Raw genomic sequence first — 23,835 nt, forward strand, 5'->3', positions numbered from 1 at the left:
GGGAAATTTGAGGTCCTCAAACAACTCAAACACTAGACTTTAGCCTATTTTCAGGCAAAACTATTCAGAGGAATTTAAAGTGTCAAAAGTCACTGGACTAAACTATTGGCAATTCTGACTTCTAATCCCAAATTACAGTCAGGTTGTCTTTAGGCTATCTTTGGAAAACAGGGACAACCAAGAAAGGTGGCTCAAAATTACCCAAGTAAAAATTGTTGTGTATGTTCATGTTGGTGGTGTGTGGCACTAATATTCCTTCCATCTGCCAGGAATCTTCTTGGCCATTATATTTACTTTAATTGACTATATTGGCCAGGTTGAGGTTGAATATTCTTTGCTGTTTGTTTATTTGTTTGTTTGTTGAGGATGGGCCACACCTAGCAATGCTCCAGGCTTACTCTTGGTTCTGTCCTCAGGGATCACTCCTGGAGGAGCTCAGGGAACCATATGGGGTACAAAGGATCAAATCTGGTTTGACCTTTTTGTGTCCTTCAACTCGGCATGATTTTTTTAATTAGTGAAACACCATGAGGTACAGTTGTAGACTTACAGATTTTTGTGCTTGGGTTTCAGTTATACAAGGATTGGGTACCCATCCCTCCACCAGTGCCCATTCCCCACCTCCAATGCTCCCTGAATCCCTCCCACCACCCCACCCCCCATTCCACCCCACCCCTGTGACAGGATCTTTAGTAGGAAGAAAAAAATATAGTGGTAAGGCAGATAAAAACACACAATGGAATAGCTGTACTGTCCAGTAATGACAGTACCAGAGCATCTATGATTTTCTTGGTTTACAGGTTAAAACCACATGAAACTATAGTTTCATTTAAGAAAACAGAAATTAACCCCCACAAAAATAGTTGCACTATTTTGTCACATGCCCCCCCCCTTTATATAGGGGAAACAACCATGGTTGAGTCATTGGATTATAAAGAGGTGGGTGGAGGGTAGAACCGTCCAATAGAGAGAACTTCTAAATTCAAAATCCTTACTTAATTGAAGGGAATCAAGAGGCCCAATGTTCCTGATTCTTGACAAATGGATAGCTTTAGATGAAGGCTTTAGATGTGCCCTTTAAGTTCTCCTCTTGTTTCTCAGCAGTAGGATATAGTGGCTTTTAAATCTCTGGTGAGGTCACCGGCCAGGGGCTGAGAGAGGTGCAGAATGAGTAACTAAATGACCAGGCGTTTTCCTGTGGAGGATGAGGTGATAGTGCCATCTGCTGCCTTGATTTGGAATTACAAGGCAAAGTGAAGGGAGGAGGAGGTGATTCACTTGTGAGCACTGTGGAAGAGTCTGAATCCTAATCAACCTGTGACTTCACTCTGCTTGAAGGCATCTGTATTCACCATCACTAAGAAATTCTGTGAAGAGCTATCTTCAGTTATGAGCAGCCGCCAGACTCCTTCCATAGTTAACATACGTAGTTACTTGAGTTTTAAGTTTTAATTTCTGCCACTATATCATAAGTGCTGAGAGGGCAGAGAACTTATCTTAGTTTCTATTAATTGCCAGCCTTGTTAGTAGTGCTTGCCAAGATTAAGATAATGATTAAAACTGCATAGTAGCGATTCTTAATTTAGTTGCTTTCTTGCTTGACTCTAGACTTCACAACATGAGAAGAGCCTCCTAGTTCTCTGCATTACCTGTGGCAGCGCTGGGGATTGAAACACCACTGAGGGACTGGAGCAATAGCACAGTGGGTAGGGCATTTGCCTTGCACGCGACCGACCTGAGGTTCGATTCCCAGCATCCCATAGGGTCCCCTGAGCACCTCCAGGAGTAAATCCTGAGTGAGGAGTAACCCCTGTGCATCGGCCGGTGTGACCCAAAAAGTAAAAAAGAAAAGAAAAGAAAAGAAAAGAAAAGAAAAGAAAAGAAAAGAAAGAAAAGAAAAAAGAAACACCATTGACCTGTGCAAGTCTGCTTCCTCAACCCCTGTACTATGTCTTTAGTCTCAAGTCTATGTATATTAGTTACTGCGCTCCCTGTTTACTCTGAAAAAAAGAAGACATTTCCGAGACCATAGATAACTTCATAAAAGAAGAAAAATATAAGAAAAGTATATAAACTCCCATTCCTTATCAGAGTAAATCAGAATACCATGAACAAAACCAAATATCTTGATGCAATTATTTTGATCTAAAGTTGCTGAAGTATATGTAACTTAATAGTACATATTGGGCATCCTGCCTATTTTTTAAGTATGGCACACATACTTGGCAAGATGAATGTACTTTTTAAAAGTTGCTCATATTCATTTTTATTAATATTTGAGTTTTGATGCAAACAAATTTAAAAAGAGCACTATGTAAGTATAGCTCAGAAAAGAAATTAGAAAGGCAGAAAAACGGACATTTACAGATTCCTACTGTCAGCTTAAAGGATATTTTGCTGAATTTTAATTATTTATATTGTAATTTAATTGTTTATTCTCTAAGAATAGAATCATAAATGTTCTGTCAGTGATGCTCTTAGTGGAGAAAAAATTCCAAGGAAGAGTTAAGGCATATCTCTCCAGAATATCATAGACCATAAAATTTAAGTGTACTATAAAAGGTAAAAGGTAAAGGCCCTCCCGTTGATCGTCAATTTGCTCGAGCGGGCCCAGTAACGTCTCCATTGGAGACTTTGTTGTTACTGTGTCTGGCATATCCAATACTCTCGGTAGCTTGCCGGGCTCTCCAAAAGTGTATTCTAATGAAGGGTAAATTTCATAATTTTCAAAGTAACTTAGATTTTCTTAGAGTCCCAGTACAAGAGAAATACTTAATCTTCCTACTTAGAATTCAGAGTTTCTGAATTATTCAAATGCTTAGGACCACTAACTATTCCAACCATCTTTCAAATTTTCTCCCCAGAATCTGGTGGTTCTCAAAAATTCTGATATATGGCATCCCTTCACAGGCTATGCCTACCATGGAATGAGAGAGAAAAAGAGTGAGAGAGAGAGAGAGAGAGAGAGAGAGAGAGAGAGAGAGAGACTTTATCAGGTACAAAGAGGGGCATTTATTGAAAATAAGTCATAATGATTGCCTATTTTAGAATTTCTAATTTCATTTCCTAAGATTTTAAAACTTGAACAGAAACAGGCCAGATTACATATTGTGCTTATATTGCCAAACTAGAATAGTCCAAGTCCATGGAATTCTTAAATGAAATCTAATATTTAAATCAATATTCACTTGCATATGACCACTTAGTCAAATATTGATTCTGATTTCTTGCTGAACCATGTAAAGTCAAAAAATCATTTCAATGAAGAAACAAATTTGAAAACCTGTGCAAGACAAAACTCAAGAAACATTAAAGATTGGAGCTGTAGCTACAGCACAGTGGGTAGGGCATTTGCCTTGCACGCAGCCGACCCGGGTTCGACTCTCAGCATCCCATTTAGTGCTCAGGGTAATTCCTGAGTGCAGAGCCAGGAGTAACCCCTATGCATCGCCAGGTGTGACCCAAAAAGCAAAAAAAAAAAAATGTTGAAGATTGCTTTGTTAAGGTTAAGTTAAAATGTCAAAGTATGATTCATGGGAGATGGCTAGCAACAAGAAAAGAATTGTTTGCAGCAAAATTTCACCTCCCTTTAAAAGTCCATGGAGGTTTTGGTCAATCTATTGTGAGAGCTTCAGAATCTCTTATCAAAACAGACACATTTGGAAGTGCCCAGTGGAAAAACAAATAAAACTAGGAAACAAAGCTAAATAAAGCTAAGTAACTGTAAATAGCTAACATTTCTTAAGCCCTTGGCTCATCCAAGGTTTGTGAACTACTATAGAAATACATCAACATCATCCTATTAAATTATCAGTAATCACTTGTGTTGTGCTGGTTTTTCAGTTGAGAAAAATCAAGGTATCAAGAGGTTAAGTGGTTTGTCTTAGAAAACATTGGAAATACAGTTAAGATTTAAACCTAGTTCAAATTCAGTCTTTGTGTTAAGCTATCATGGTTTATTTCTGATTAAAGAAATGTATTAACAAACTTGTCATTGATAATAGTAGAAAGATTTTCCTGCAATAAATATGTGAGGAAATATTTTGGAACCTGGTTCACTTTTAAAATAACCCTTAAAAAACTTAAAAACATGTCTTATCCTGCAGACCATACCTATGTGAGCTGTCAAATAGTGAATTGTAGGGGTAATTGATTGTTCAAACAGTAACAATGGCAGGAGCATTTATGATTTGAATCAAGAAACTATAAACAGAGAGAGAGAGAGAAAGAGAAAGAGAGTTAGAAAGAGGAAGAGAGAGAGAGAGAGAGAGAGAGAGAGAGAGAGAGAGAGAGAGAGAGAGAGCCATAGGATAGATCAGATTGGGACAATCATCTCTGAATTTCAATGTAGCAATATAATGCAGCAATGTCTTAAATAATTGAAGACAGAAATAGTAAGGATTATGGTCAATGACTCATAGTAACCCCTGTTATATTATCTTTAAAATTATAGTTGTATAATCAACTTTGAAATAGAAACTGTATCAGGCACAAAAGCACTGAATTCACTCTCCTGTCTTCAATCAGATTTTCCCTCCTATAGGTCCTTTTAGCTCAATTTGTCTTTTGTCCAGAGACTTCAGTAGCTCCAACAGAAAAAGAAACTAAGTAACAAATCCTTTTGAACTGTTGCCTAAAGGCAGGATGGAGCGGCAAGAACTGGATTTACTTTCCAACCTGACACAAGCTAAACTAAAGATAACAGAGAGAACAGCCGCTTTCATAACTTTGCCACCTACATAGCAGCCGAGGGCCAGACCCTTGAGAAACAGAGAAGTGAGCTCTGAGTAGAGAAGTTTCCCTTCTTCATGGAAGGTGCTAGTCACACAGAGAAGGGGAAATTAACGAAACACAATTGAGAGTGTATGGGAAAGCATTGGAGGCAGGCGGGGGAGGCTCACACAGAGAGAGGCCCAGACTTCCACAGAATCCCTGTGAGTAATCAACAGAGGGCAGATCAGAGCCCGAGAGTGAATGGACCAACAGCAGACAGCATGTGTACAGCCCAGGGTTTGAGAGTTTCTGCCTTGCAAGCTCCAAGTTAAGTGTTCATTCCTGGATGTATCACACCCACTCTGTACAGTCCTGGCAGCTAAACGCTCTGACTCCAACAACTCTTCTGTTTGTGATCCTTTGACCCCAAAAGCAACTGGCAAAGTGAGCGTGAAGGTGGATTTTCCTGTGCTGCTGAGTTCCTAAGAATGGTATGAAAGATTTACATTTAAAAAAAAATGTAGATTCAAGTTTAGAGTTTATTATAGAGATCAAGATGATGAGTCCGGGGACCAGAGTGGTAGTACAGCAGGTAGAGCATTTGCCTTGTATATGGCTGACTGGGTTCGATCCTCGGCATCCCATATGGTCCCCCGAACACTGCCAGGAGTATTCCTGAGTAACCCCAGAACCAGGAGTAACCCCTGTATATCACCAGGTGTCACCCAAAAAGTAAAAAAAGTCTGGGTCCCTCCCCAGCTGTCCAGACCTCTTCTTGACCCAGGCACGACCTCCCTGGTCCCGTCCCTGATGCTGCCTGGTCTCGTGAATGACTTCCCTGTCTGGTCCTACGCAGACTACTCCTTTCTTGTCATCTGTGGCTATGTCCCGACCCTACGTCACTCTCTCTTCCTGTGTGCACTTTCCCCAGTCTCTGTGCACTTTGGCCACGGCCACAAGCACGTAGACAAGATCCCCATGCCCTATACTTGTCGCTGGGCTTCCCAACTGTATCCCAGAAGTTCCTGTTATCCTGCCCCGTCTTTCCTAGTCTACACCATGACCACGTGCGAGTGGGTGAAACATCTGTGCTGTGCCCCTTGTCACTACCTGGGTGTCCAAGCCCTGCCTGAACGTGAGTTCCTGGACTTCCAAGCCCTTACTATACCTGAGCCTTCCTGGGTGTATGGGCCCTGCCTGGAGGGGAGGGGAGGGGAGGGAAGGGGAGGTGATGAGGGAGGGAAGGAGAGGACACAGGAGGGGATGGAAGGAGAGGAAAAGAGGAGAAGGGAGGGGAGGAGAGGAGAGGTGAGGAGAGGGGGGAAGGGGAGGGGAGGGGAGGGGCGGGGCAGGGCAAGGCAGGGGTTTGCTGCCATCTCCCACTGATTGGCTACCTGTTCCATGGGCAGAGATTTAAAGCCACCTGGTGCTCCACACTTCTGCTCCTGCTGTGTCATCAACACCACAGCCAGATGTGTGAGTATCTCATCTGGAACAGTGCAAACCCCAGCAAGGATGTTTGCACAGTTAAAGGCGAGCAATCCTGAACAAGCAGCACTCTTGAGCGTGCAAGTACCACACACTGGTGTGCAACCCCCAGTGCGGCCCATCCTCAGCCTTTCTCGGCCACGGCGCTCCTTCTGTCCGCTTTACACATCCAGCTGAAGTGCGCGTCTGCATGTCTCAGTATTTAAATGATTCAACTCATAAAAAGATAAGCTTTGTTTTGTTCCCCCACCAGAGGATTAAGTTGGAAATCAATCATATGATGTTCTCTGGAATATCCCCAAATATTCGGATACTAGTAATTCTTCTAAATAACCCAAAGATCAAAGACCACATTTCAAGGGAAATTAGAAAGTGAAGTGAATGAGTTTGTAAAAAGAACAGATCAGATTGGGTTACCAACCACTTAAGCGGTGTTAAGGGAAGATTTATGGTATTATATGGCTACATGAAAAAATAAAAGGCTGGAGACATGGTCCAGCGGGGTAGAGCACATTCCTGGCATACCTGTGGCCCAGAGCTCTTCCCCAAATCCCTCACTCCCACCATATTATACTTCCAATCCTTATCCCCCGTCAACTCTGCACATGCCCCAGTACCAAAGGGTGTAACTTGGTGACTCCTAGCACTGCCCATCAGCATCAGCGGCACTGACCAAAGCACTGGTCGTCAGCCAGACACTGGCAGCCAAGTCTTACTGGGGAGCGGCTTCTGGACTTACCCCAGTCCTGCTGAGAGTAGTCCCTATTAAACATCTGAAAACAAAAAGGAAACTCCTCAACTCAAAATTTAACGATTCCATTTTTATTTATTTATTTAGGGAAGCAAAAAGTTTTACTAAAAGAAATTAACTTAGAGAAATATGAGGGAGAGAAAAGAGAGAGAGATGTGTTCTAGAGAGAGCATGAGTTTCAAATCATACAACCAAGAAAATACATGCCCAGATGACTTTGGTAGAAAATTAATCAAATATTTAATGAATAGTACAAATTCTACACAAACTCTTCCAGAAAATGGAGCAACTTCTCTGAAACCTACAGCAGATACAGCGATGTACAGAAATAAAGTTACATATCAATAGTCTTCAGAAATATAAAAATTAAAGTATATAAAAGGCTAACTGCAAAAGTCCCCAAAAAGGACTGCTAGATTTTTAATTACCTGTTTATATAGTACACCCCACTCCAAGATGCTGTCTTAACTTTTGATAATTAATTAATATAATAGTTACGCTAAAAATATAAAAAAAAGGAAAAAGAAAAGTTCTATATGATTATCTCAATAATTGTAGTGAAAGTTTTAGACAAATTAGTATTCATTTCTGATTAAACCTCTCATCATTTAGGGGACAAAAGGTAACATTATTACATTGAGAAAAGCTAGCTACAAAAAAATCCACTATACAAAATGATACAGCATTTTATATAAAACTCTAAATGGAATCTTCTGACAATAAAGAAGGATGCATACTTTCGCCATTTTTACTCAATATTGCAAGACATGTTCTAGTCTGTAAAATCCGGTAGAAGGGCAAAAAAAAATCCGACAAATTAGAAATAAAAGGGATTTTAGTAACAGATAACAGAGTTATTTAAGTGTAAAAGCCAATGAAACCCACAAAAGAAATAAGTAAATTTATTCATTTCTGAAACAAGGTTAATATGAAGAAGTCCCATTTAATTCTATATAATAGTACTGTCAAAATTAAAATGTAATTAAAGTTACACACAATAACATCATCACAAGTAACTGTTATATTAACTATTACAAATAAAATATAAGATGCAAAATATCTGTGCAGAGACATTACAAAATATTGCTTAGGGAAATTAAGGAACATGGAGATAAAGTAAATGGAGATAAGTACCTTCTTCACAAGTTGAACACAAAAAATTTTTTAAATTCCATTTCTTCCAAATCTAACTACAGATCCAATGTAATAACACTCAAAGTTTCAAAGGCTATTTTTGAGAAATTTCAGATGCTATTTTCAATAAATTTGTGTGTAAATACAAATAGATTAGTTAAAACAATTCTTTAAATGGATGATGTTGAATACATTTTATATTATAATTTCAGTACTTCAAGATATATAATAAAATAGAGTACACGAAATAGAATTGATATATTATAAAAATAGATATACAAGCTCATCAGTGGACTAGAATGGAATGAACTCCAGAAATAGACTCATGCATTTATGGATAACTGAGAGTTGACAAAGAGCAAACAAATGTAAAAGATAATGAATATTTTTAAAATATTGTTAAAATATTAAAAACACATAGTTAATATAGATTCTATATATACCCCACAAATTAACCTAAAATTGGTGACTTATTTCCCAAAAAAATTTGAAACCACAAATATCTAGAAGCAAAAGAAATTGTGAGGGACCGAGAATTAGATAACATGTCCTTAGAACAGTGAAACATGAAAATTGACTCCACAAATGCTTAAAATTTCTGCTTTTTCCAAACAAGGCTCAACCTTTAACAGCATGTTAAGTGATATCTTATAGAAGAGCCTAAGTGGGCTCTAGGTGAAATACAACAATCTTTACATTTTCCTCTAAGGAAACATTTTCAGTGGTTTCATTAACAAACAATACAAAATAAATAATTTGGTTCTATTTTGGGGCAGGGGTTGGAGTTCAGGATGGAACCATCCAAATTTTGGTGATGGGAAGGTGTAATTGTGGTGGGATTGATGTTTGAATATTAAATGTAATCAAATATTGTGAACTACTTTATAAAAATAAAATAAATTTTTTTAAATTCTGCTTTTCTGAATATATAGCTCAGAAGTAAAGAGTCATTGGCTTGAAAATTATTAAAATGATATCTCACAAAGAATTTCATGCAGTATATTAAAAGAACTTGAAACTCAGCAATGAGGAAACAAATACTCTAAACTTCACAAGATTGTGTAGTTACCTTATCAAAGAAAACATGCAAGTAGAAAATAAGCATTAAATGTAAAGAAACAAATCAATAGATACTCAAGGTTTTTTTTTTATTTAGGAAATTCAAATTACAATGATATACTACAATGATATACCACTAACACAATAAAATGACTCAATTTACAATGTTGACCATACAAAGTAAAGATAACAAGGAGATGAAATTGGAACATTTGTACACGCTGTTAGAAGAAAAATATGGTATATGTCTTTGGAAAACAGATTGACAGTTTCTTAAATAGGTAGACACACACCCACCGAATACATCAGAGATAAAGCTGTGTTTATACAAAGGGAGAGAGATCTCTGTTCATACAAAGAATGATAATAAATCTTCAAACTGTTTCAATAGCCAAAAACTGAGGACAACCCAAAGTCATCAACAATAAATGGATAAGCAAATGGTGGCATAACCTAACAACAACATAATCTGCAACCTTTTAGAAGAATGAAAAAGTGATACGAGCAACAAGATGGATGGGTGCCCAAATACCAATGCTAAGAAAAAGAAACTCACAAAAGGGTGCTGTGTGAATGCCACAATTGAGAACTGGAAGAAAACTCTGTTAATTAGACGGGAAGCAAAGGGGAGGGACATGATGAAACTTTTGGGCGCAGCAGTGTATTGTTATCTGAATTATTACAATTTCAAGGGGACGTGTTTACATATATGAAAACATCAGCTGTGTACTTCAAATAGTTTTAATTTGTTGTATGTAAATAGTCTCGGCAAAACTGTCTATAAAAGAAAATATCTCTTGTCCTAGTCATGAGTCTTTTTCTATTTCCTTTTGATAGAATGGTGCTGAATTATACATAACAAAATAGAAAAGCTACCTTTTGAACAGAATAGCCTTTGAAGGGAAATAGAATGGGAGTAGAAGAACTAAAAATAGATGCAATATTCCACTTGTTTCTAAACACAGCAGCATTCCCTAACCTGGCTCTGTTTATTCTGGAATTAAGTGTCTTCATTGTTGGTCTATAGTATTTTTGCCTCAATTCACAGCGTAACAGTTGAGAAGAGGTCATCCAAAAGGAAATGGATGGTCAGGGACAAACTTTTAATAATTTTCCTCTTAAACCCCATGAGTCTAATAACTACTGTTTTGAAGATTGAAACTGTTCTTTGGGGCCAGAGAGACATGTTGCAGGCAGGGCACGTGCCTTGCACATGACCTACTGGGATTGATCGCCAGCATCCTGTATGATCCCCAGAACACCACCAGGGGTAAGTCCTGAGTGCAGAGCCAGGAATAACCCCAGAACATCACCAGGTGTGGCCCCAAAACAAGCAAAAAATAAATTGTCCTATAGTAGAAAACCAATGGAGGAACAATATCTGCTTAAGAAAATGTTAATTAATTGTAGCACAAAGGAAAGACCATCAAATTTTTAATTACATTCCAAGTGCCTCCCCTGATACCAGGGAGAGAGAGAGTGGGGGGAGAGAGAGAAAGAGAGAGAGAGAGAGAGAGAGAGAGTATAAGAGATAGGGGGAATGAAAATATTATGAAGTTTGGAGAAGGACCACAATTCAATAGACAACAAGAGGTAGCTTTTAATATTGAGAGCAGGACTTTCTAGATCTACTCTTTTTTATTTTGCATGTGCATTGTGCCACATCCTCACTTCCTCTTTTGAGCTTTCTGTCTGCAGTTGGGGAAGTTCTCCTTGTTGATTGTGTGGTTTGAGATAGGTTGGGGGAAGGTGGCACAGAGAGCACTGTGTGCAGAGGGTTGCTGGCAGGGCAAAGAGAAGGAAGCCATTGCAATTCAAAGGAAAGAGGAATCAAAGTGCAGCAGGGAAACTCACAACTGGAAAGGCGAAAAAAGCATACATAAACACAGAATCAAGATGCTTCTTATGACAGTGTCAGGCTTCTGGAAGCCCCATCTTCACTGGGAATCTGTGGCCGTCTACTAACAGGCAGTTCTTGAATCCTCAAGGTTTTCCCTGAAGTGATGGAGAGCTACATGCTCCCAAAGAGAACTCAGTCAACACTTTCTTCTCCTTGCCTTCCAGAGCTTTCAGCCTCACTGTGTTTGCAGTAGAATTGCCCTCTTCTGGCAGATGCTAAATGCACTTAAAATGCAGTTGTCAGCAAAAGCAGCCCTTCTCTGTACATATGCGCAGGTGCCTGAAGGATACTTCTGGTTAACAGCTCCCCGGAGTCTAAACCTGCAGACAAGGAGGGAGGAGAAAAAATGGATTGACAGCCACTGGTTTTATTAAGTTACCCTGTCCTAACATTTTTAGTCAATAAAATATGCAGTGTTTGGGGCCAGAGAGGTAGTACAGCAGGATGGACACGTTTCTTGTGTGAGGCTGACACAGATTCTACCTCCAGCACCTCATACAGTCCTCTGACCCCCTCCAGAAGTGATTCTGGAGCACAGATCCAGGAGTAAGCTCTGTGTAGTGCCAAGTGTGGCCCCAAATCCAAAATAAGCAATATGAACAGTAAAAATAATAAATGTGGGAAGAAAGGTGTAGAGAGCGTTGAATGAGAAAGTAGCAAGTTTCCAAATATGACCCAGAGGAGCAAGTTTTCAAACATTGTCTCCCCCCCACCACCACCACCACCACCTCAAGCTTCCCTCTGGCAAGAGGACTTTGTGTGGAACTTGACAATTAACTACACAGGCAGGTTCAGTGAAGAGTAGGTGACTTACAGGTGAGGCAACAATGGAGAACCATCCTCCCAGAGCCAGGAGGAGCTGGGTGTCCTCAGAGACAACCCCATCCAGAATGGAAAACTAGAGTGGGCAATTGCTTGGTAGATGAATTCCTGTGGAGAGGAAGGGGTTGAGTTGATGAGAAAGCCAATAGGTTCATTTAGATTCAAAAACTAAGGAGGCAAAAGACATCGCTGATGTCCCTCCCCAGGGTTTTCTAGGAATGTTTATGGATGCCGAGAGGTATCACATGATCTATCCATGAAACTGGTCTTCAGAGGAAGCTGGGAAACAGCTCCTCTGACTCTGTACTAGGAAGTGCCCCTACACTGAAACCCTAAATAAAACAGATGTATTTCCCCCCACATCCCAATACAACCCAGAAAAACTCACCAAATCTTCTGTACTATTAATTTTCAGCAGCTGGGCGCCCAAAGACAAGCAGTTCTCTTGACTTGTTTCCCAATTAAATGAACCAGAGGAAAACAAGTAACAGCTTTTTTCATGCCAGATCCAGTCTTGGGGACAAGGACCTAGAACATGTAGTGTATGTTATAAATGAACTATGCCTGAGTATAAATATATCTGCTATTCTAGAATCAATTCTCCCTCAAGACTTTCAGATAAATACCAAGACTTCTCTGTATTCAGATTATGCAAAAACCTAGTCTCAGAGTCTTTTTTTTTGGTGGGGGGGGGGGCGGCAGCGGAGAAGCCCGCCTTAATGCTTACTCTTGGCAGAGGTCAGGGGACCATATGCAATACCGAGGATCAAACCCAGGCCTGCTGGGGCTGGAGCAATATCGCAGCGGGTAGGATGATTGCCTTGCATGCGGCTGACCTGGATTCTATTCCCAGCATTCCATATGATCCCCTGAGTGCCACCAGGAGTAATTCCTGAGTGCAGAGCCAGGAGTAACCCCTGTGCATCTCCGGGTGTGACCCCCCCACGCCAAAAAAAAAAAAAAATCAAACCCAGGCCACAAGTGTGTTATGAAAGCTCCCTACCCACTATATTATCTCTCTGGTCCCTCTGACTATTTCTGTGTTGTGTTTGAGAATTGCTTTGTATTCTTTATTTTTCTTAATAAAAATTTTTGGTTTCAAAAAGTTATGTTTAAGTAAGCAAGACTACTAAATAGCATGGCTTGAGCTGGGATGTCATTTTTGGAATCTAGTCAGATTCCAAAACTTAACTCTTTAAAGTTAATGTTTTAATGTAATGGAAACGAGAGTGGGACAGGCAGATATTCAGTAGTCATTCTTCCATTAAGTGCAGAACTTCAGGCTTTTGAGTAATGGATTTAGGCTGAAATTCCCTGGCTCTGGTCTTTAGACGTGTGCAGGTCAATATAGGATCCAGATGTACTCTTCAGTATTTGAAATATAGCATTAGCCATCTCAAGTACATCAAGTTGTGTTACAAATGAAAACGCAGACCTTGTTTTGTTTTCTGGCTTTGTTTTATTCTGTTTTGGGGTTTTTTGGATCACATCTGGCAGTGTTCAGGGCTTACTACTGGTTCTAAACTCAGGGAACACTTCCGGTAGGCTTGGGGGACCATCTAGGGTGCAGGGGATCAAACTCAAGTCAGTCATATACAACGCAAACACCCTAGCCCCTTCACTATTTCTCTGGCTCCCTGATTTTGAAAACATTATTTTTCAAAGAACATAAACTAGCCCATTAAAAGCTTTAAATGTGATTAATTTAATTAATGACATTTATTGATTATTGGTGTTGCAATTATGTTTTAAATAAATTATTAAATTAATTAAGCAAATTATTCTTAATATGGTTAGTAGAAATTGCAATGGTGCATATATGGGGCAGGCTACAGTTCCTTTGGACCACAATGTTCTAGGAAGAACACTACATTGATGCAAAACAAGCAGCTCAATTTCAGTAGGACATCAGAATACAGAGGAAAGCTTTCATCAACAGAAGTTCTAAGGAATTAAAAACAACGACAACAACAACAACAACAACAACAAAACCCCACCAACTCAATGCTTACTTAGGCAAAAATCAAAATATGACAATGTCTATATACTTATAGATATTTTAAACAAGCCCAAAAATCTTTCTTCTCTTCACTACTGCCCACCTCTCCTCTTCATTTTCTTCTCTGTCTTTTTCTCTCTTTTCTTCTTTTCCTCCTCCTCCTCATCATCATAAGTTCTCTGTGTTAGTAACATTTGGAATATCTTGGAATGAGAAATAGAACCCTTTGGTCTACACTATGACTTAAAGAAAGAAAAATTAAAGTCCTTTAGAAAAGCAACAGTTTGCTTTCAACCAATGCTGTGGTATAAAAGATGCAGGCAGTTTTTTTTTTTTTCAGAGTAGGCTTTATCAAGGAGAAGAAAGTAGGCAGGTATTAAATCATGAAGAAGTGAATGAGAGAGAATATACAAAGGACCGTGTTGAAAGCAATAAATGCAGCTTCTCTTAAATTACCAAGTCCATATGGTAAGTTTCAAAATGTATATTGATTTTTTTGCGACTGAAAGCTAATCTAGGCAGGTGTCCCATACTAGACAGTAATCAGATCTCAAATTATTTGCTTTAATTTACTTCTTGTAAAACACAAATATTACTACATGCCCCAAACTGCAATACTTCACATGTTTTAACTCGTTTAATCTTCATAAAAACCTTATGAAATAGGATCTGTTTGTTTATTTGATAGGGGGAAGTGGAGATCTGAACTTAGGGAGTGTAATTCTGGCATCTGAGTGTCCTGTCACTATCACACTATTTCTCAAACTTCTGCATTGTAATCAATTGAGGAAATGTTTCTTGGCTCCACTCAAAATATTTTTGCTACGTTATCTCAGTTTGACCCTACCATTTCTAGCAAGCTATTTGCTGATAATTTTGAAAACTGAAGTTTGAAAAACACTACAGAATCTGAATTAAAGTGTGAAATGTGTTACTGTAAGATTGTTTCCATCGAGACAACTTCAGACAAAACCTATATAGAAACATTGAGTCTCTTCCAGAAACAGACTGTTAGGAAGAAAGATAAAATTGACCCCAATCCTGATAACATTGACAATTCCTTGTGGCACTCTATAGTGATATCTTTTAGAAACTTCCCAAAGCTGTTTAACAATTAGAGCTCTCTCTGCAATCCCTACCAATGATCCCTACTATATATGTGATAGACAGAATACCTGGCCTGAGGTCTAGAAAAAGGAATTGCATTTTTGTTTGTTTGTTTGCTTCTGGGTCACACATGGCAATACACAGGACTTATTCCAGGTTCTGTATTCAGGAATACCCCTGGCTGGGCTCAGGAATGGAACCCTGGTTAACTGCTTGCAAGGCAAACACGTTTCCCACCCCATTATCTCTCCAATTAGTTCTCTATGTCTGAATCTCTGAGAGATACTTCTTTTCTCAATGTTCTGATGTTGTTTTCATCCACTACAGCTCATAAGGACAAGCAATTTTATGGTTCCACCTCAGAAATAATACTAGAGAGGCTGGAGCGATAGCACAGTGGGTAGGGTGTTTGCCTTGCACGCAGCTGACCCTGGTTCGATTCCCAGCATCCCATATGGTCTCCCGAGCACCGCCAGGAGTAACTCCTGAGTGCATGAGCCAGGAATAACCCCTGTGCATCGCTGGGTGTGACCCAAAAAGCAAAAAAAAGAAATAATACTAGATTATATGTAGCCATGCTTGCTTACATTGCAAATATTCCTGTTTGTTTTTTTCACTAGCCTCCACCCAATTAAGCCCTTTGGGAGAGTGTGTATTTTTTTCAATTTCCTGGAAATTTCCTTCCTTAAAAAGATTAAATTCATGTTTCATGGTACTAAACACCAATTAAATCTGATATCTGAAGAATTTGACATAGGGTCTGGTAAAGATAACAGAAAGTAAATTCTTGCATGCTTTTTAGAGAGTTAAGGATGACTAATGATTCATGTCTCAAAAGATCAATTTTATGCCTAGAGACATTTCCAATAGAAAGATTAAGATTAAGCAGAGGTGTCTCCACTATTTTTCTTGATTCTCTCCATCACCCCACCCCCACCATCACCACCACCACATACCTGAATAGTTTGCTGCTTTCTTCAAAGCTTCTTGTAGATTCAGGTTCTGTTGATGCAAGTTCATTAGTTTTTTTGATTTCTCATCCAGCTTCTGTGAAAGAGTTTCTATCATTTCTTTGAGTTCCATTTGTGATTCTTGGGAAGATTTTTCTGCTCCCTTTTGGGCTAAAAATTGTCCCTCCGACATATTTTCCTGGCAAGTAAGGTTTGCTTGCTGTTGCTTTAGGAGATCAGACACCTGGTATACTAAAATACAGCTGAATTAAAACTCCACGCCACGTGTCCAATAAAAACCCTTCAATGCATTTTTTTTTGCTTTGGGGGTCACATACAGCAATGCTCAGGGGTTACTCCTGGCTCTGCACTCAGGAATTATTCCTGGCAGCGCTTGGGGGACCATATGGGGTGCCGGGGATTGAACACAGGAGCCGCATGCAAGGCAAATGCCCTACCCGCTGTACTATCACTCTGGCCCCCTCCATTGCATTTTTAGGAAATCCAAAGAATTTAATTCAAAATATATTTTGACAGAAAATGTGACCCAGATTGACCAAGAAATTCTAGGTTTAAAAGTTGATTTTCCTACAAATTTCCGAATGAGAGAGTTACCTATACTTCTGATTAAAAGCAGAATTTTGTTCCTGAGAGCTACACATATGTTTTAAAAAGTCACAGAATAGATTGTGTATCAAATTAATATAGACAATCTAAAGTAGACAGAACCAGACTCACTGATCACTAGCTGAAACTTCATTAATGGTTTACCCTTTTACATCATTCTTCAGCTGTCTTTACCCACCCAGACTTCATAGCTCTAAGAACTCACTTTTTGAGACACTCTCCCACTGAATTGTTGTAAGTTGCTGTGTCAAAAGAGTCTCAAGGTTTATTTTTTCTTTTCCCTGAATATACCACATTTTAGGAAGGGTGGAGTCAAAAGGAAGGTTGTGAAATCAGCCAGCAACTAGTTCTGACGGTCAAATATCTGTTCTAGGGGCTGGAGCAATAGTACAGCGGGTAGGGTGTCTTAACTTGCATGTGGCTGACCTGGGTTCAATACCCAGCATTCCACATGGTCCCTGGATACATCCAGAACTAATTCCTGACTGCAGAGCCAGGAGTAACCCCTGCACATTACTGGGTGTGGTCCAAAAAAGAAGATAGATAGATAGATAGATAGATAGATAGATAGATAGATAGATAGACAGACAGATAGACAGATATGAATTGAAAGGTGGCTATCACTCTGGGGCAGGCAGGCTCTCAGGAAGTCTCTTTTGTCTCACCCACTGAGTTGAGGCCATTTCTACCAATTAGGAAAGGTTCTGAGTATTTATAGATTGGGTAAAAATAATTTCTGCCTTACATGAAAAAAGAGCATTTCAAAAGCATTACTAATCTGGGTTTTAAACAGACATCATAACTTATTCTACAACCTGTAGAAAATACATGTGAATTTGATGAGAGTTTTGCCCTATTTTCTTCTCATCATTTATCCTTCTCACTTATTTTTCTCTCAACATCTCCTCTTTCAAAATAACCATGCTATAAGTTTGAAGTATGTTATGTAAATGTTTAATCATACTTTTTGCTTTTTTATTGACTATCGTGTTATATTTATTCACTGCATTTTCAGTTCTTCACAGTAAATTGGTGTTTGACCATATTTATTAAAACCCATGATCACCAAATGATTTTATTTGGGGACTCTCTAAGGTGATCATGTAAATTAATAACATTGAGTTTTTTCTTCTTTTTTGTAATTAAGACTTAAGTAGTCTAGATCGATTAATATGTGAAAATTAAACCAAACCCCTATTTTGTAATCTTATTCTATGTGTCAATCTGAAGGATGAGTACAATACACCGGTTCATCTTCTCATCCAAGAGGCAGTTTGTCTGGGACAAAGATAGCTCAGGAGGTAGAGAGCATGTCTTGCATACTCTTGGATTCCCAGAACCACATAGTCTTCAACAACATCATACTGGGTGCAATTCTAGGGCAGAATAAAGCCCAGTATGGCCCTGGTGCTCCCCCACACACACACTACAGGAAACAAGCAGCACCTCATTACCTGCTGCTCAGCTTTACATAGTCTGGCCCTTGCATTGAAGCATCACAAGCTAAATTGGCCAAGAAGTTCCATAAATGTTCCCTGACCCCTAAGAACTGCCTGGAATTTGAAAGGAGGAAGAAAGAAGGAACAGAGGTAGGAAACTGGAATGGAGATAGAAAGGAGAAGGGAAGGAAAGAGAACAGAACAGAAGGGAAGAAGCAGTTTGCCTAATAAAAGATGCTTGTACTTTTTATTCAATCAATTTTTAAACCGTGTTCATAAATTCTGATTCAACCACATTATCTCACTGCTTTGTCACTTACATTGCACTACCAGAATTAGAATTGTGACAAGTAATCCCAGGCCAACGATCCCTAGAGTCACTGTAGCAGCATAACACCTCCCAGGAGAATGAAAATGGAGACCTAGAGGGACAGAAGAGAGAATCTTGAGGACAAAAAGATGCAGGGATATGATTAAACAATGCTTTGACTCCTGTACAAGATTAGTGTTTTTGCCCTTCTTACTGCTTCCATTGACTCTGCAGATACTTTATATTCATATTTATAGATGAAAAGTGCAGACAGCTGAAGAACTCAAGTAACTTACTCAAGGTCATATGACTAATATAATTTTAGAGCCAGGATTCAATACAAGATATTTGACTCTTAAGTAATTGATTCTATATTTTTGGATTTGGGGGGAGGGGATGGGAGTGGGCACGCCCAGACATTAACATCCAGGGCTTAATCTTGACTCTACACTGAAAGAAGTAGCTGGTTCTAAATCTATTATTTGTCTATTAAGCCCACAAAGGGTCTTTAAGAAATTCTCTGCCCTACTTAGTATCATTAAATTCATCACAGGGTAGAGGGCTTGATGATTTGTAATATTAACTATGATATGGATATGTATGCATAACACAATATATTTTATTAACATGCCATGAATGATTGTCAGACATCAAGCAAATAAAACATGAACAGGACAATCAGTTTAGAGTGTCCCAAATAATTACAATGTGATATTGAGCTATGTCATTTTTATATTAAAATTTTATTTTGGATCTGAGCTTATTGATGAAATAAAAACAGGAGTGGATACTCAATTTCATTTGGATAATATTAACATCATGTTACATACCATCCAGGGTCCTATTGCTGCAATAAATCAAGTAATATAACATATAGGTATATGAAAATATATCTATATATTCCATAACCAGAAAGCATATATATATATAAGGTAAGGTAAAAGGTAAAGGCCCTCCCGTTGATCGTCAATTTGCTCGAGCGGGCCCAGTAACATCTCCATTGGAGACTTTTTGTTGTTACTGTGTCTGGCATATCGAATACTCTCGGTAGCTTGCCGGGCTCTCCGAGAGGGGCGGAGGAATCGAACTCGGATCGGCCATGTTGACCGCTTGTAAGGCGAACGCCCTACCACTGTGCTATATATAAATATATATATATATATACATATATATATACTGGTTCAGCAAAAAACATGTAATATATTCAGGTTGCTAATCTTATGGCTGAAGCGATAGCACAGCAAATAGGGCATTTGCCTTGCACATGGCTGACCCGGGTTCAATTCCTCCATCCCTCTCAGAGAGCCAGGCAAGCTACCGAGAGTATCCTGCCCACAAGGCTGAGCCTGACAAGCTCCCCGTGGCGTATTTGATATACCAAGAACAACAAGTAACAACAAGTCTCACAATGGAGACATTACTGGTGCCCGCTCCAGCAAATTGATGAGCAATGGAGGATAGCACTACAGTGCTACAGTGCTAATCTTATGTGCTAATTTCGTTGTCCTCTATGGATTAATAAGGAATATTCCTAAGACAAATTAGAAAACTGAAAGCTCAGACAAACATGCTAAGATCCAAACAGTTTCTTTAGTCTGAAAGATCTGGAGTCTAGTTGTCAGTAGCCTCAGGACCTGAAACATTGCATCACAAAACTTTCATGGGGAATGACTCAAATCAATCAGAGGTCAAATGCACAGACTTTCATGCCAAAACCACTGTCAGACCCCACATATAAACAAAGTATGAATTTTGACAGAAAGAAATATCTTTCATTCACATATATTCAATAGTGATTCAGCTCCTGGAATGCATTTGGCAAACAGTCAAAGAAGGAGAGGAGTTATGTCTTTTGCAAGTAATTGCATAATCATAGCCTCCTCACTAAATATTTGTGCCAACCTTTTAGCCAGTGCTTCCCTGTAGTTAGAATTCATTCCAAATTATAGGTTAAATATGTCCTACACTCTTTAGTAGCAAAATGCCTGAACATTTAGGATAAAAATCACAATTGACAATAGTCCACCCTTTGTCTCATTTCCTCGGTAGCCAGCAGCTGACAGGATCCAACCTTCAAGTCAGAATCCAACCTTCAATCCTGTTGGTGATTTTCACAACAAAGACTATTTGTATATTTTTCAGTAGGTAGCTGATATTATCAGGATCTGAGGAGATTAATTCCATAATAGAATTAAATAATCTGATACATTTTTATCTCTTACGTGATGAATGACTAAATTACTTAATAACTATTAACTTTAAGGTCAGTCTATATATGCCCATGCTGTTTTCATATCAACTGAGTTCATCAGTTCAAATGTCAAATTATCTATGCTCATATTTATTTTCCCTGTAGAAAAAAATTTCTATATTATATCACCAACTTTGAAAACATGAACTGGTAATTCTTTTTCTAAACTGCTCAAAAAACTTGTACATCTTCCTCCCCTTATATTTTATTTCTTTCTATCAAAATAAATATAAAATAAGGTAAAAAAAAGTAAAGGCCCTCCCGTTGATCATCGATTTTCTCGAGCGGGCCCAGTAACGTCTTCATTGGAGACTTTGGTGTTACTGTGTCTGGCATATCGAATACTCTCGGTAGCTTGCCGGGCTCTCCGAGAGGGGCGGAGGAATCGAACTCGGGTCAGCCATGTTGGCTGCGTGCAAGGCAGACGCCCTACCTGCTGTACTATATCACTTATTAGATATAAAATAAAAGGCAATATATTCAGGTTGCTTGTGGAGCTGAGATTATAGATTAGTTTATACTTAAGTTTAACATATATAATAAGCAGGAGTTGAAATTTATAAAGCAGTCACATACCATATCATAATGCAATAATAAAATATAACTTGTATCATATTGCATAATATCTTATATATTCTTAAGATATATCAAGTTTTTATAATGCCTCAATCACATTATTACAAAAATTATCATTATATTCATTGGGTGAACTCACTGTTTCTTGAGCTTTCTGATTGGATTCCAGATAAATGGGGCCCTGGGATACAATTCTACAACTGGGATTTATTAGCCTCATAAAACTGGGTAATGATTTTCCTGATTCTTAGCAATTCTTCTATAAAACAGAAATAATAGTATTCCATATTGTAATGTGCAAAGACCCTAAGATATAATGCATATAAAGTGAATATCATAAAACATGGACTATATATAATATTTAATAAAAAATTATTACCCTTGTCTTCTACATCATCACTCATGACAAGTTCATTCATTCACTATCATTTCCATTATGGCTTGTTTTTCTTTAAGTCATTGTCACTGTCACTGTCCTCCCATTGTTCATTGATTTGCTCGAGCAGTCCCAGTAATGTCTCCATTTTGAGACTTGTGGTTACTGTGTTTGGCATATTGAATACATCACAGGTAGCTTGCCAGGCTTTGCCATGAGGGGAAGATACTCTTGGTAGCTTGCTGGGCTCTCCAAGAGGAGCAGAGAAATCCAACCCGGCTCAGCCAGGCTGACTGCACGCAAGGCAAACACCCTACCTTTAAGTAACTGCTATTAATTCCATATTTCCCATGCTCAGGTGTTAGGCTTCCTAGTTCTACATTGTTAAATTATAATTTTAGGCTAATGAGGAGACTCTATTTTTACATATAAGGACCCACTCCTATTACCTTTAGCTTTTTCTTCATGTGATTCCTGATCAGGCTGATTCTTCATAGTCTTACTGTTGAGGTCATCAAAGGTCATTTCAAAATTTGTTCCAACTTGAGATAGTGAAGCAGTCACTGACTTCTACAAAGCCAGAATATGTGAGCTCTTGCTGGAGAGTCTAAATAGCTACTGCTATCAAATGGAAGAATGACTCAAGCAGGGTAGGAGGAAGGTGGGGCTTTGCTTCATATTGGGAAGTTGGCTGACGCAAATCCTACAGCTATATCTGTGGTAGGTGGGGAAAGTGGTGCTTCTGATTGTGTTTCAGGATATTTCACTAATTTATGAAAGGAAAAGCTGTATTTCTCTTGAGCATTAGAGGAGAGGTATTTCTGTACACTTTTTGGATAATAATACTGAAATTCTAAATGGTAGTACACAAAAAATTTGAGGAAGAGAGTGCATTTAGACTAGATTGTGTCAGTATTCATATTGGATTATCTATTTCACTCTAGAAGACTATCTACACAACTTTCATAAGTCTCATATCTCCCTTTTAATTTTAGCTGTTTTTATGAGCAATTGATTTAATATTTGAAAGTTAATCATGTATGAATCTCCATCTATGATGTAAAGTAAAGGCCCTCCCGTTGATCATCGATTTGCTCGAGCGGGCCCAGTAACGTCTCCATTGGAGACTTTGTTGTTACTGTGTCTGGCATATCGAATACTCTGGGTAGCTTGCTGGGCTCTCCGAGAGGGGCGGAGGAATCGAACTCAGGTCGGCCATGTTGGCTGCGTGCAAGGAAAACGCCCTACCCGCTGTGCTATCACTCTGGATGCAATGAATAATTTTAGAATTTAGGAGTATTTTATCATACAATGGCAGAGTGACATAGCTATCGAGAGCACTTTGAAGATTTATTGCACTTGTTTCAAATCTTTCCTTTTGTCATTCTCTCCATTTATAATCTTGGTGAATTACTTAATACTCGGAACTTGTGTTTTTACCCCCAAATCAGGACATTATAATACAGTCTTGATAATATTGCTACCATTATTTAAAAGAAATGAGAGGGGGGTATGGTGCCGCCAATAGGTCAATCTGTACCTGTGAGGCGAGTGCATCAGCAGCCTGTTGGTGCCTTCAGACTTCCAGATACCCCAAAATTGCTGCTGTGCCTTTGACCAGACCCCAAAAACTTGAGGTAAAGTTTACCATTGAGGTAAAGTTTACCAAGAAAGTAAACGGCCAAAAGTTAGGTATGTGGGAGACACACCCACAAACCACCTCCAGCTCAGCTATATAATTGATGCATGGCCTTTCTGTTCCTGATCAGACTGCTTAACAGCCATGATCCCAGAGTCTCAGAAACAAATCTCAGAACCCAGCGGCTTTTGGCAGAAATGCGTCTCAACCCCACAGTAGGTTACTATCGCGGGGCCACCCCATGTGGGAACAGGTTTTGTGCCTTGGCCTGTTCCCCCTGGTGACTCAGTGGCTGCCATCCACCAGAGGCCATTGGTCAGTCAGGTTTGGGCCCTCAGTGACAAGACATGTGGGGCCTCATGGGATGGGGGTGGAGTCAACCCTTTCTTCCCCATCCCAACAAGACCCAAGACCCCAAGTCGCCACCCACGAACGGCCTCTCTGGCTCCTGATCAAGCTGCTTAATGGCCATGTTCCCAGAGACTCAGGAACAAATCTCAGAACCCCGCAGGTTTGGCAGAAATCCCTCCAGATTTAATTGTTAAAATTTCGGAATTTCAAAATCACGCAGCCACTACTGCAGCTGCACGACATTATGTGTTATTCATAACCAGCAATAGAAAACAAATTGCCTACTGTTGCCTTTTCAGCAGATCTGAGTGTTGGGGTAAAATCCCAAATAATAATGGTGGGT

General features: G+C 39.1%; 1 protein-coding gene across 1 annotated transcript; it reads right to left on the reverse strand.

The window, feature by feature from the left end:
• Positions 1-9,238: 9,238 nt before the first annotated feature.
• OLR1 (oxidized low density lipoprotein receptor 1) lies at positions 9,239-22,095 on the reverse strand. Its single transcript, XM_056117423.1, has 6 exons — positions 21,952-22,095; positions 18,310-18,411; positions 15,930-16,175; positions 12,256-12,395; positions 11,860-11,975; positions 9,239-11,365 (listed from the first exon to the last, which is right to left on the reverse strand). Exons 1-6 carry the CDS (start codon positions 22,025-22,027, stop codon positions 11,221-11,223), a joined length of 825 nt encoding a protein of 274 aa, XP_055973398.1. The 5' UTR covers positions 22,028-22,095; the 3' UTR covers positions 9,239-11,220.
• Positions 22,096-23,835: the final 1,740 nt, after the last annotated feature.

This window comes from Sorex fumeus, unplaced genomic scaffold, assembly GCF_029834395.1.
Source record: "Sorex fumeus unplaced genomic scaffold, SorFum_2.1 ptg000003l, whole genome shotgun sequence".
Classification (NCBI taxonomy): domain Eukaryota; kingdom Metazoa; phylum Chordata; class Mammalia; order Eulipotyphla; family Soricidae; genus Sorex; species Sorex fumeus.